The sequence below is a fragment of the Liolophura sinensis genome, chromosome 8 (genome assembly GCF_032854445.1).
Source record: "Liolophura sinensis isolate JHLJ2023 chromosome 8, CUHK_Ljap_v2, whole genome shotgun sequence".
Classification (NCBI taxonomy): Eukaryota; Metazoa; Mollusca; class Polyplacophora; order Chitonida; family Chitonidae; genus Liolophura; species Liolophura sinensis.
The window spans coordinates 19,213,999-19,227,563 of NC_088302.1; the positions used below are offsets into that span (position 1 = coordinate 19,213,999).

Below are 13,565 nucleotides of genomic sequence, written 5' to 3' on the forward strand. Positions count from 1 at the left end.
AACTGCAGTCCATGGAATCTCACACGACACATTGCAATAAGACATGAACTTGAGCAGAAACCTCACTTCTTGGTCTATCTCACGTAATATTTAATTATTTGATTGGTGTTTTACGCTGCACTCAAGAATATTTCACTTATATGACGGCGGCCAGCATTATGGTGGGAGTAAAGCGGGCAAAATCCGGTGGAAACCCACGACAATCCGCAGTCTGCTGGAAGACCTTCCCACGTACGACCGGAGAGGAAGCCAGCATAAGCTGGACTTGAACTCACAGCGACCGCATTGCTGAGAGGCTTCTGGGTCATAACGACGCGCTAGCGCGCTAAGCAACTGAGCCACAGAGGCGCCCTCGCGATATGTTTGGAATAAGACAAGAACTTTGAAAAAAATAGTTCGCTTCTTGGTCTGTAAAGAAAATTTGTGAGCTTAATTGTTTCACACTTAATGAGTATAGCTTGCAATTCAAAAATTGTGTTACACGTGATATCTTCGAAAAAAAATGCACGTCCACAGTTCAAATATCGATAAAGAGAAAATGAACGGAAGCTTCAGTACAAGAATGTCATGCTTTGGCAGCTATAATTTTGAAGTGAGTATATATGTCAAACTAACAGCTAATAAGCATGGTAATTAGACTTTATAGGAGCGTGTGGGACCAAAATAGATTTCTCTCCATCATTTAGCCTAGCACGAAAATGGCCAAGTATCCAGATAACTGGTTTATCGGTTGATTTACTCAGTGAATGATTGAGTTCGTTATCAGTTAGTTAATTAAGCTAATTATATACAATCAACTGATGGTTCGATTGAAAGACTGATGGATGGATTGATTGATTGATTGATTGATAATATCAAGACCTCATACCAGAACATTTCTCGTCTAACAAATCAGACAAAGACAACAGACCCTGCATGACCTATACTAGCTGGACATTTCATCAGACACCTGTAATTTTACCAGCGTCTGTTAGATGCTGAGACCTTCTTCGAGCAAAGAAATGCCCGAAGGTACCCAGACTGAGCCTATAGACGTGTATAAACACTATCTTGATCGTGTTGAATCGAAATTCAAAGCGATACGTGGGATGAATTCAATACCGTTTGGCAGAAGAGAAATTAGTTCTTGCTACGATTTAAAGGTTGGTGGATGGTTTAGGGTGGATGTAAAGCCGAGGTATATACACACTGACATGACAACCACTATCAGTTTTCTAGACTTGTCGCTGCGGGCAGTCGGGTCGTTTGATGTTATCTTAATAGGTGATGACAAGATGCCACCGGAAGCAGGCGTCGACACTCTTGCGTCTTGAAGGAGAAATCGACGCGTGCTTCCGGCCAATGTGGTATCGAAGCATCTCTTTCGGATAATGGTCGTGTGTAAGCTTTAATGCGCATGCGCCTAGCCCCAAGCTGTATCGTGGTTGAGAAGTTTTAAGACGACCAAGATGCCGTTCACGTGGAAAAAATCAAGTTACGCGTTATTTTTGTTCTCGTTTGTTCGTCAGACTTCAAAGAATTGTCATTCGTTCCCACTGACATGGTAGCCACGGCATAGCGTGCCACTGGGAATGATAGGGGGGCCTAATAGGAGGGTAATGCCAGGAATACATGGCAATCGACAAAACTTCACACTTCATTACAGTCACAAATCGATCGCGCGACATCACAGCCATAATGGCTCACCAAAATGACTGTCCGTACAATGAGATTTAATGAGATTTGTCCCTAAGCCAGCAATTCCCATCACGAAACCCCCTGTGAAATTGAACTTTTTAAAACAGGGAGCCGGTCGTTTCGGTTTTCCTTTCGCTATAAATCCCGCTCTTTGCCCGCCAGTGACATTCGGTTGTCGTGCGTAATTATTACATTTTACCGAGGGTTTGTATCTCTCCCTCGCCGAGCAAATCATCGTCTGAGATACAACGGCTGAAGCTCGTGGATGAGGGTTGTGGGGGTAGATATGGTCTCCGGGTGCCATATAAGGCCAAACCTATTGTAAAGCCGGCATACCAGCCTAGACAGGACGTGCTTACATCAGTTCTCAACATCGGGGGGTGCTTACATCAGATATTTTCGCACGTACATTTTATGTCACACGATTATAATAATATAGCACTACAGCGGCTTCGAAGATGTATATGTTATCTGTATCAATCACTATCCACATTTCAGTTCCTTAGACGGAGAGAATTAAGCTTTATACATGCACCGATGTATACGGCCTGAATTTGAACAAGCTGAACTGTATTAACTTGGGAAAAGGCCTCCCTGGCCGAGGGGATTAGCACGCCAGCACGGAACAATGTCCCAGAAGCCATCCACCAATGCTGTCGCTACGAGTTCAAGTCCAGCTCATGCTGGCTTCCTCTACGGCCGTACGTGGGAAGATCTGCCAGCAACCCGCAAATGGTCATATGTTTCCCCAAGGCTCTGCCCTGTTTCCTCTCACCATGATGTTGGCCGCAGTCGTATAAGTAAAATATTCTTAAGTACGGCGTAAAGCACAAATAAATAAATAAATAAATATAAACTTGGATTCAAGACAATTCCTGAGCTTGGATTTGACATTGCAATTGTTCCAGTATAACTAAAGAAGATTTGAGGGACGTCAAAAAACTAATTAAGGTTCATACACGGTTTTCAAATTTGCCGCCAAATTTGCCACACCCAAACCTTGCACTAAAAAAGAACAACTGTTACCAGGTATACATATTTGAACCATTTCGTATAATGCGTCTATCTTGTACACGGAATCTAAATCATTGTTCAGTTTCCTACCAGGGGAGCGACAAGTTCATTAAGTTATGATAATATGCAAGGTTATCGATAGGCTCGAGATAACAAAGCCGCTTCCATCATTAATAAACTCAGAAACAAGATATTAGGTCGCAAGTGTTATATCTGACGTTAATCTACTGTGTTAGCCGTAGTGAAGTAGTGAGGCAAGAACAGACATGGTGGCAATAAAGTCCGAATTTACAGCCACTTAGCGTGTTAAAAAAAAAGAACGAGTTTTGCACAGCTTAGTAGCGCTCAGTACCATGGTGCCTCGTGCAGTGAAGTGCCACCATCTGTTACCTGTGAACATGTTTGGAGATGCTAAACACTTATCTGACAACACGCCGCATGAGAGTTGGCTATACTACGATTGGACTAAAGTCTGTCACCTGTAATTCACCGGTGAACAACAGCTTGGAGAGCCCAAGCCTGTTGTGAGACAAGGTATGAGGCCCACGTGCACACAGTACGAGTCAAAAGACACCAGTACCTTCACATCATACATATAAGGCATCCATAACGTACGCACCTGTCATCAAAGGCTTGCTTTGTTATATCTATCCGGGGATTTAACAGAGAATAAAGCCTATTAATAACAGCTGTGAGAATACGCGGACAACAAGTGTGGTACGGGCGAAGAGCCGGAAGGTTTCGTTTCTGGCCAGGAAATGTTGTATATTCGTATTACCATCATATAACCTTTAATATCAAGCAGGGTAACATATGTACTCATAGATACGGTGCACAAGAGTTTGAAGCTTAACGGGGATAAATTATTTACACAAAACATGATATGTCTGCATGATCTGATGTTATTTTAATGCTGGCAGCGACGTAGTTATTTACGAAACTATATATACAGGTACTCTAAGACAAAGTGATAGCAATTCAGCTCTGTAACACATGGATTGCCAGGTATCAAGCAGTGTACAAAAAAAACAAAATAGCTTTTGTTCAGATTGTCTTGACTCGCCTAAGTTAAAAAGTTAAAGTATTTCAAATATTTTGCTGCAAGTATGAAGATCATTTTTATTTACTGGATTACAACTCCCGAGAGAAGGATTAGGCCTATGTCTAAGATCGTCTACAGTATTTTGTTATTTTGAACACCAGATGGCACGTGCGGTGAAGCTAAATGTCAACAGTGGCACTTTGACTCCTCACAGAAGAGTTTTCAATGAGTACGGAAATATAACACAGCGATAATTTTGCCTGAAAATAAGCTTTATTGTATGTATGTAATCATTTATACACACACACATATATAAAATGTAGCTAGTCTTAGTCAAACTTATGTGCATGATGAAATTATAGTTATTATACAAGCTGCGCTAATTTTGCCAGCATGGCTGTGGCATAAACGAATGTACGTATGTATGCAACATACACGTAGCAACGGTTGCTTAAGACTTATATTTCACAAAACACAAACACAAATATAATATCTGAAACAAAATAGATACAGAAATATGTGATCTGTAAACAAAAGAGCATTTGATAGAGACAAAAGTTTTGAAAATTGAACTAAAATAATTTGAATTTTCGAAAAAATACATTTAATTACATGTTGTTATAGAATCTTAAATACATAAATATATTAAGCCATTATTTATATAATGGAACTATTAACATACTACTTTATTTTATTTGTTTTAAAATTTCAGGACCAATGTTGTTACAACATTTACAAACAGACCTACAATTTTGAAATTGAGGGCAAACTTAGAAGCACACAGTAAATAACGACATTTTCAAAATTTGACGAAACGTAGAAAATTGTTGAATAAACAGTAATGGAGGCCTGGGTATTCTGGCCAGTGTTAGAATTAAGATGCCACGAAAATCGTGCTGCAACATGCTCTAGCCTCTCTAACGCCTCTAGGCGAAAACGAAACGTGATCGTGACAAAGTGCACTAACTATGAGTCGGTTAATTAGGTTTGTGCAGGTGAGGAGACAGGTATATCTCTCACCTGGTTATTCTGTTAATGACGACATCATCATTACAGTGTGCCTAATAACGTTTCTATCAGGAACAGGTGTATAGGCTGTCAACATATATGCATGTAAACAAGCGAACCTCGTGGTTTATTTATTTAATTCTGTTGTTGTTTTTACGTTGTACTCCAAACTCTTAATTTTTAATAAATTTTGCTATCAACGGTGGTCAGTTATTGTGGATGAGTGATAGCTGCATGGACGAGAATGGAACCTTCGTTTCTGACAAACCACTAGGCGTAAATGTATTAATAACGGTGTTACTGGGCTAGTGTTGTCCTACCCGCATATTGAGCTGTAATAGTCACTGTCAAGTTATAAAACTATTGGTAAAGATTCCCTATACATAGTATATTATGACAATCCTGTCTAACCTATAATATATATATTTACATATTTTTATTTGATTAATTGAGGATTTTTGTTTGTTAAAATATATGACTGGGGTCAGACATATGTTGCAATAGAAGACTGATTTTCCTATATTCTTGCAGTACAGAAAACGATAACCAGCTTAATTTTTTTATACTTGTATTTGTATTAAAACAACTTATTAAACCAGCAGATGTATTTAATTGTAAAATTTCATAGATAGATACCTGTATATAATCATGTAACATATCACAGTAAAATTATATAATTATGTTTAAAATAAAAACTACTTACACTTAATGGATATTACAGCGCTCTAAATGTATAAAAAAATATTTTTTAAAGATGGTTTAAAAAATGTGGAAATGTAAAAAAAAAAAGACACATTATTTTAACTTCTGAAAATTTTAAAATACGATTTAATTTGTCCATCATTTCACTAAAATTTACCTTATAACTACAAAATATAAAATGATAATATGGTCTATTTTACTATTCACTTTCACGTGATTTTACATTTTTGAACTTTAGTAAAGTGCGAGTTATATACTAAGTGACATGGTTGTTGTTTTTGTATCCAATAACAAGGAGTCACATATGCTGCGCAAGATTTGTTGAGCATCCGTTTTTGAAAAGCATAAACACATTAAGAAGTACATTAAGTTCAAGACAGAATAAAAAATACTTACGTTGTTCTACATAATCCAAAACCAGAAAGTCTATTTATTTATTTATTTATTTGATTGATGTATTACGCCATACTCAAGAATAATACTTATACTATGGCGATCAACATTATGGTGGGAAGAAACCCACGACCATCCGCAAGGCCAGCAACTCTATTTGAAAACAATATTTTGATTCGTACTGCAGGCTTATTTATATATTTGTTTATTAACATTTCTTCTTTCATGATTCTTATGTTACTCTGTATAGGCATTAGTTATTAAATTATCCAAACCTTTATATGTATTAATGTATTATCGGCATAAATCTTGTAGAAAATGAAACAGGGTTTGATAATGGAAGTCGAAATATGTCTCTGACATGAATGTACTCATAGCCTAGTTCAACGGTAAAGAAATGTAAGATTAATTAATGTAAGACCGATTAATTACAAAGCACATGAGAAATTTGCGATTGAAAAATTCAAGCCTGATCTTCTGTTTGAAATGATTTTAGTGTCACAGTGTTTTGATTTCTTGACACAAGCAGCCTAAATGCATTCTGGTTACAGCTGGTAGACCTTGCGTTTTCTTTTATAATATAGCATCGGTGTCGATGTACGGAATAGAAAGACAGTAAAGTATTATATACCATTGAAATGCAAATGCTGTGAGTCATGTTTTCTGTGGCTAGTTCAATACATGTGCATCGCTGACATCAGATTTGACATAAACGCACAGAGATGCGTATTGCTGCCAATATTTTATCTTGTTTTATGATCTAAACAATTGAAAATGCACTCTTAACAAACATACTCTGTCGCGATGTAAGTTTTAGTTTAACAATTTATTGCGAGTAATATACATAGTTTCTATGATATAGGCCTATAGGGCCTGCTCAATGCAGAATATGTGTCGTATACATGCACAGTGATTCCCCAAAATGCAGGTCTTCCTCGCCCCGTCATTTAAATAAAAATGGAACGACCTGTGTTCATTTTATACTTTAGTTTTCATCTTTCATGGATTTTTGAGCTAAAGTCATCATGTAATAACCGTCTCTGGCTATATACACCGAGTATTCTCTAATTCCCTAAACCTTCCTGGTACAACACCCGAAATGTATAACTTTGATATATAAGGAGAGCTGTTCACATTATACAATTTTGCGGCCACTGCGTCGATCATCGGACTGATGTTGTCATATCTCGGCACGTTAATGCAACTGTGGTCACCAAACTCTCCCCGAACAATCCCCATAATTGTTGATCAACTGTTAAATGTCACAGCCCCTGTGCATCAGAAGTAAGGCGTACTGTGATATTTTGAGGTTGTGTTATACGCTGTGGAACCAAGAGCCGAATTACTAACAGCATAATATGCCAAATTCCACGTCCCGCAGCAACTCAGACTCCGCGATATGGACGCAGGCAGATTTTGTCTCTTGCGCCCTGACATTCAACGCACACGTGTATGGAGACTGTGTAGGAACCGCGATACGGATCAGCGCTGTACGGGTCCGACATGAGAGACCAACTAGCTCCCTATATCAATACACACTTTATTCACTTCACTGATAACAACCGTCAGCACTGTCGTTTAAGACACTAATTTATCCCACCATTATTAACACGTGTAAATGCATTGTTGTCAAAAGTTTCTAATTTCAGATATTGGGGTTTGAATAATAGCACCCGCAAATGAAACAGACTGTAATCTATGCATCAAGAAAACGTTTTGAATTCTGACTAAGCCCTTTTTGACCGTTGCAAAACCAGATATTTATCGTTGTGGTGAATATGTGGAGAATATATTTCATTTATCTGTTTTACTGATTGCCACTTGATTAATAAATTTTAATCAGACAATTCCCAGTTTGGTCATAGCGTAGTTTAACCATACGAATATGCACAAGGTAGATGCACCATGCATGTATGTATGAAATTGTGGAAATGCTTTTCTTTCTTTCTTGTATTTAATTGTTACCCTCATTAGCTGAAGGCTATAGCAGTACTAAGTGGCACATGTAACACGTCATCATAATAGGTAATACCTGCGATAGACAGATTTACGCTTGTCTGTCAAATTATTTCAGACTTCACCTTTGAGGAAGACATGCATTTTTCTGATGTATATCCGGTTAGTTTGATTTATATCCGAGATTATTGGCCATTCGTTCACATTCAAAGGAAAAATGTCTCATATGTAAATTTGACATGGTTATAACATTTATGCGTCAGCTTTTCTGATGGCAATTATATTAGGAAAGAAACCTATGAATGATTTTATGACATACTTATACTTTAGCCAGTAAGGAATTTTTCAAATTAATTCTGGAATACAGACTAAAAAGTTTAATTGTTATGTTAGAATGCAAAGCCTAAAATTTACTGCATTCACGAAATGCTATCTAGGGATCAAAACTTACCTTCTTAATCCACCAACACTAGGATCAATGATGAGACGTAATCTATGAAATCCACTGTCCTTAGCGCTTTGAACAATGCGGTTAGACGGAGGGTTGTTATCGGGCTTTTTTCGGCCACGCTGTTTCGTGTCAATCGTTTCGTAAACTCTGTCCTCTTTGTCCCGAACTCGGGAACACACAGATGAACGGAGAGCTTCGATTTCGGCTCGAAGTTTTTCCAAGGAATCAAACACCTCAGAATTGGAGTAAATGGTGCCACGGTCAATGGCGGAGTCCGTCAGGGGAACGAGACTTTCGGCGTACAGCCCTAATGGCTCTTTCCTTACCGGTGAATACACGCGGTTCTGCATTGTATCCTCCACATAGGTGTTCCTTGGCAGCAAACCTTCTAGCTCAGCTTGGTGTGGTGGACTCCGGCGAAACTTTGTGTTATTCTCTTCATCTCTTTGAACTTTATCCATCATTTTCACAATATACGACCAATTCAACACAGACACAAGGTAGGGTCTGTATTTCCCAAGAAACAGAAACAAAGAAAAAACACTTCCTCGAAAAGTAAGTTTGGAAGACACATACGCAGTAAAATATACCGGAGAAAACCCTCGTAAAATCCTGCTAATGAAGAATGAAACTTCCGTCGGCGTTATCTGCAAAATATTCCGTAAATGTAGCTATATATGTATAGCTGATCTCAGCTCGTTAGTCCAGGTATCTTCCCTCCTGTAAGGCTATCCATTCTTTCCACCAGACGTATGGTAAACCTTCAGCCCACTTCTTCTCAGTTCAATTATTTTAGACAGCAGTGCATTAGCGACATTTTCTTTTGTAAGTTGCTGATGTAAAACTCCCTTCCTTAAACGGCTGTACCAAATTACAAGTTAATGTCGTTGTGATCAGAGCGGACGAGCAGTGGCTGACGGCAGGGATTAGCAGTCGACTCCACACCAAGGCTCTCCTCCGACGAGCGAACCGTTACACAGTGTTGCCAGCCACGCTGACTATTTTGTTATTGGCAGGACCGCTACATCGAGTCTGATCACTACCGCACGCTGAGAAAACCGATGCGGCATCGAGTGGCGGAGGATCGTTTTCTCCACAGTGACGTCGCACCAATAGTCAGCACACAGCACACAGGTAAAAGTTAATTTTTGCCGGCCTGGGCCTCGCTTCTTGCTGTGAAAGGGAAGTCGATGACAGGCCTTGAGAGAGCTGTATTTTTGCCGGTTACCGACTCATTACGGACTTAATTGATGCTACACGAGAGGAGAGTGGCTGACTGATTGTTTACAGTGGTCTACAGTTCCCGACTTACACGCATTGTTCGCGCCGGTGGAATCGCAATTGCGGCACGATGCCACTCGAGTCAGATGAAACTATTAGCCGAGGAACTCATTGATATGAATAACCCTTATCTTATTTCTCTTTATTAATGAGAAAATAGCATCTACCGTTGCCGAGAATCTGCTCGTGCCTCTGACTAGGCCGTCACCGACTTCATTTGCGGCCTCCTTCTCTAACAGTGCTTAGGGGCCTCCTCAGTCTGGAATTTCAGAGCTTCCTAAGGGTTGCTTAGCAGCGCGACATGGCGTTCAAAATGGAAAGCTTTTCACGTTGGAATGGGTGCTCGACGAACGTGTCTCTGTCGCAGTCCAGTCTCATCGACTGGACTGGTGAAGATACACTTAGTCCTACTTAAAGCTAGCTCGTCCTTGTCTAATCTTCAACGTCTCAGCGATTGCCGAGGTAATGGTTGTCGCCCGCTTGCTGATTCCACACGACCTGAGCGCCAGCGAATCTCATTAGCTCGGGCTGTTTAAAGGGAGGACATTATCCCGGGCTCACGGTCAACTTAAAAGTTAAGGAACCCAGCCCCTGGGCGGGTAAACGCGTCCTAAGAAATAATACCCTGTAATAGAACATCTTTATCAGCAAGGGAAATCTATAGAGGCGGTAGGGTGAATTGGCGGGAAGACTGTTCTTCCAGTCCATTCTATATGATTGTGACATTGTCGAATGCAGGGACAGACTTGATACAAATATGACATGTGACAAGAAATAAATGACACAAGTAAATAGATAAAAAACGGAAATGATAACCCATTAGAATAAAGCAATCTAATAGAGCCAAGGACGCCGCGATGCGAGGCAATAACAGACGACTGTAAACGTCACGAACGTCATAAAATGTTACATTTAATTGACGTCTTTGACGGGTATTTAATGTTGAGGCAAATGAATGCAGCTGAGTAGTAAACTGTGTCGCGCATCTTGTTTTGAAATTAAAGTATAATCTGTGAGGCCTCCGTGGCCGTGGTGGTTAGCACGCCAGCGGGGCGCAGTGACCAAGGAGCCTCCGATCAGCGACCGCCGCTGCGAGTTCAAGTCCAGCTCATGCTGGCTTCCTCTACGGCCGTACGTGGGAAGGTATACCAGCCTCCTGTGGATGGTCGTGGGTTTGCCCGAGCCTCCCACCACAATGCCGAACGAATTGGAAGCTATTTGCCAGCTATCACACTGTCGTCGCTGCGCTGGTTTTACTCTTTATGCTGTACGTTTTTAATTATATTGAGGGAACAGAATATATATTTTGACGTAGTTCTAAATTACGTGTGGTCTTATGTAAGATTTATTAGTAAGTATACATCTGAAGTGAAGCCTTGGGCAAGCCTTGGTGTGTACATGTATGTTCCTGTACAGAGGGGAACTCTGTGTACTCTATACACCTTTCCCCAGGGACGCATCCTCACTTCACCGTAAAGCGTAGTGGAACGAAAAACTGTAACTGCAAGTGACTACCTTATCTCTCCAGGGAATTAACAGTCACTTGTCCCCGGACGTACCGAGGAAGCACCTGATGTGACAGGTCCAGCACTAAAGGACGGTGCCCATCGATCTACCCACATGCGGTGACACGGCCCAGCCTGTTACTATAAACCCTACACTCCTATTCACGCTGAAAATGTATGCTTTATTTAAACTCGGCAGGCGGTGTATGTTCGTGATAAACATAGCTTGCTGTGGACTTGCTGAGTGCACAATATGAGCCCTTCATAAACATCATCGTTGAGACTGAAAAGGTTGAAGTTAATGTCAATAGCTTTCTACTACCTGTTTAATACAGCCATAGAGGGATTGCTTTGACCAGGTAATGATAATGATGGAATTATAACCCGCAGTCATCTGGAACCGTGCTTACAGCCTCAGGGCCTCGCCACTTGACAATGCTCTGCGAATTGCACTCACCTCAACGTCTCAATAGTGACTAATGAAATAACATTCTCATTGATTTGTCTGGAAACGAGAATTAAAGTGTAATCGATTCGTGTCTTTGTTGTTTACCTGCAGGTCGATAATTGTAATGAGAACAGGGTGGGGTCATTTAATCAGCCCGTCTTGGCGGTGGACTACCTGCGTAAGGCGGTCGATGAATCTTTTCCTGATAGGAACCAAATGGGAGTTTTAGAACCAATGTGCTTCACAATCTGCAATTGCACACGTGCTCTGCTATCGTATAATTTAAACAAAGCCAGGTGACTCAATCATGAATCTTTAAGTAACGGAGTATAATTCACTTATGATTTTGTTGATTGACTGGCTGTTTAAGACAATATTCAAGAAGTTTTTACTTATACGTGGTCGGTCTGTTTCTGTGGGCGGAGGAAAGAAACCGGAGAACCCAGGGAAAACTACCGACCTTTGATAAGTGACTGACAAGCTTTCTCATGAGTGACTTAAGGTTTGCGTGTTGATATCATGGACGACAAGTGGTCTTCAACGAACGTGAAACTGAATAAACGGTCCTATCTACAACGTCAACCTTTTATTTAGTGGTGAAAGCACTAGTAACTCTAGATTATGAAAAAGAATGAACGGGCCTTGTATTCGAATCTCACTCTACCATACACTAAACCAAGGTGCACTCAGGAGTTACAAGTCTTCACCCTTCGCCACTAACTCTCAAAATAATAAAACATAATCGACAATATCGTGACGTAACATCTGTCGTTTAATTTCTCGATAGTCCATACGAACAGTGAACGCAACATAATGCACAATTCCTTATTGATTGGCAGTAACTGAACGCACACCTCGTGTGTCACGTCGAAATCACGCAACTTACCCACTCAGCTACATTTAGCTCCATAAACCACTGGTGAATAAATATGGACAGATTGTCTAGAACTTCTATTGCTTTGCCTCATAACTGTGTTTTATCCGGCTTGACCATTGGCTAGGGGCTAATGTGCACTGAGTTCATTAAAACAGTTGGGTTGGACATACAGAGTTGAGATCAAAGAGCAACTGAGATATATATTTGTGACTAATGTTGACTTGTAAATAAGAACAGCACATGATCTGAATACTGATTAAATGATCTGAATACTGATTAAATGATCTGAATACTGATTAAATGCACATGCATGAAAAATTCTGTGCGCCTTTGTAGTATCACAAAAAACTCTCGACTGTCTCCCTTTGCACGACTCCGTCATACCGTAAATGTGCCCGATTTCCTCCCACCATGCATAATGCTGGCCGCAGTCGTATAATTGAAATATTCTTAAGTACGGTGTAAAACACCTATCAAGTAAAGCACCGCAAATGTGGCTTTTGTAAAGGACTGTTTGTATGTATATATTATAATTAAAGACGGACAGCATAGGGAGTAATCCCAGAGCAGCGATGACAGTGTGACAGTAAAATATCATAGCGAAAATATCAAAACTGATACTTTCCTAACAGATACAACACTTTGCAGCAGTAAGGGCTCATATACATAGAAATGCCAATTTTTGCGCCATAAAGTTCTCTTCCCGAGATCGTTTTTAACACACGTCCCTTAATGGGTCACTCTGGTCGTATATGGGAAGGTCTCCCAGCAACATGCGGATGGTCGCCATCGCAGAGGTGAAATGTTCATGGGTACGGCCTAAAACACTAATCAAACAAATAAATAGATTCAACGACAGAGACCACAACGGGATTCGAACTCGTTCTAAGCGAAATATTAGGTGGGTAGTTTTACAGTCTTGTCCAGAATGTTCTTATCTATGTCCTTGTATCCCACTTCTTTATCTCAGATTGTTTACGTCTTCTGTGTATTGCCCTTTACGGGTGGTAAGTCCTATAGGACCATTGGCATACAAGCCTGTCGGCATCGTTAACTATAACTGACTGGAAATTGCATTGGAAATACGCTGTAAACAAGAAAGAACGACTGGCTGTCTGTTCTGGAGACGTGTACAATCAATAGCGAGAACAATGGCCACAACGGTCTTTTGCGCAGGGCTATCCTTGCTCTAAGACTTTGGAAATCAACGT

General features: G+C 40.3%; 1 protein-coding gene across 1 annotated transcript in view; it reads right to left on the reverse strand.

Moving 5' to 3' along the window:
- Nucleotides 1-8,790, reverse strand: part of LOC135473276 (acid-sensing ion channel 4-A-like) — a 46,539-nt gene extending 37,749 nt beyond the window's left edge. The window contains exon 1 of the mRNA XM_064753124.1: nucleotides 8,244-8,790. Within this exon, the coding sequence (XP_064609194.1) occupies nucleotides 8,244-8,707 (464 nt within the window). The 5' untranslated portion in view covers nucleotides 8,708-8,790. The remainder of the gene's footprint in view (nucleotides 1-8,243) is intronic.
- Between the last annotated feature and the right edge of the window lie 4,775 nt (nucleotides 8,791-13,565).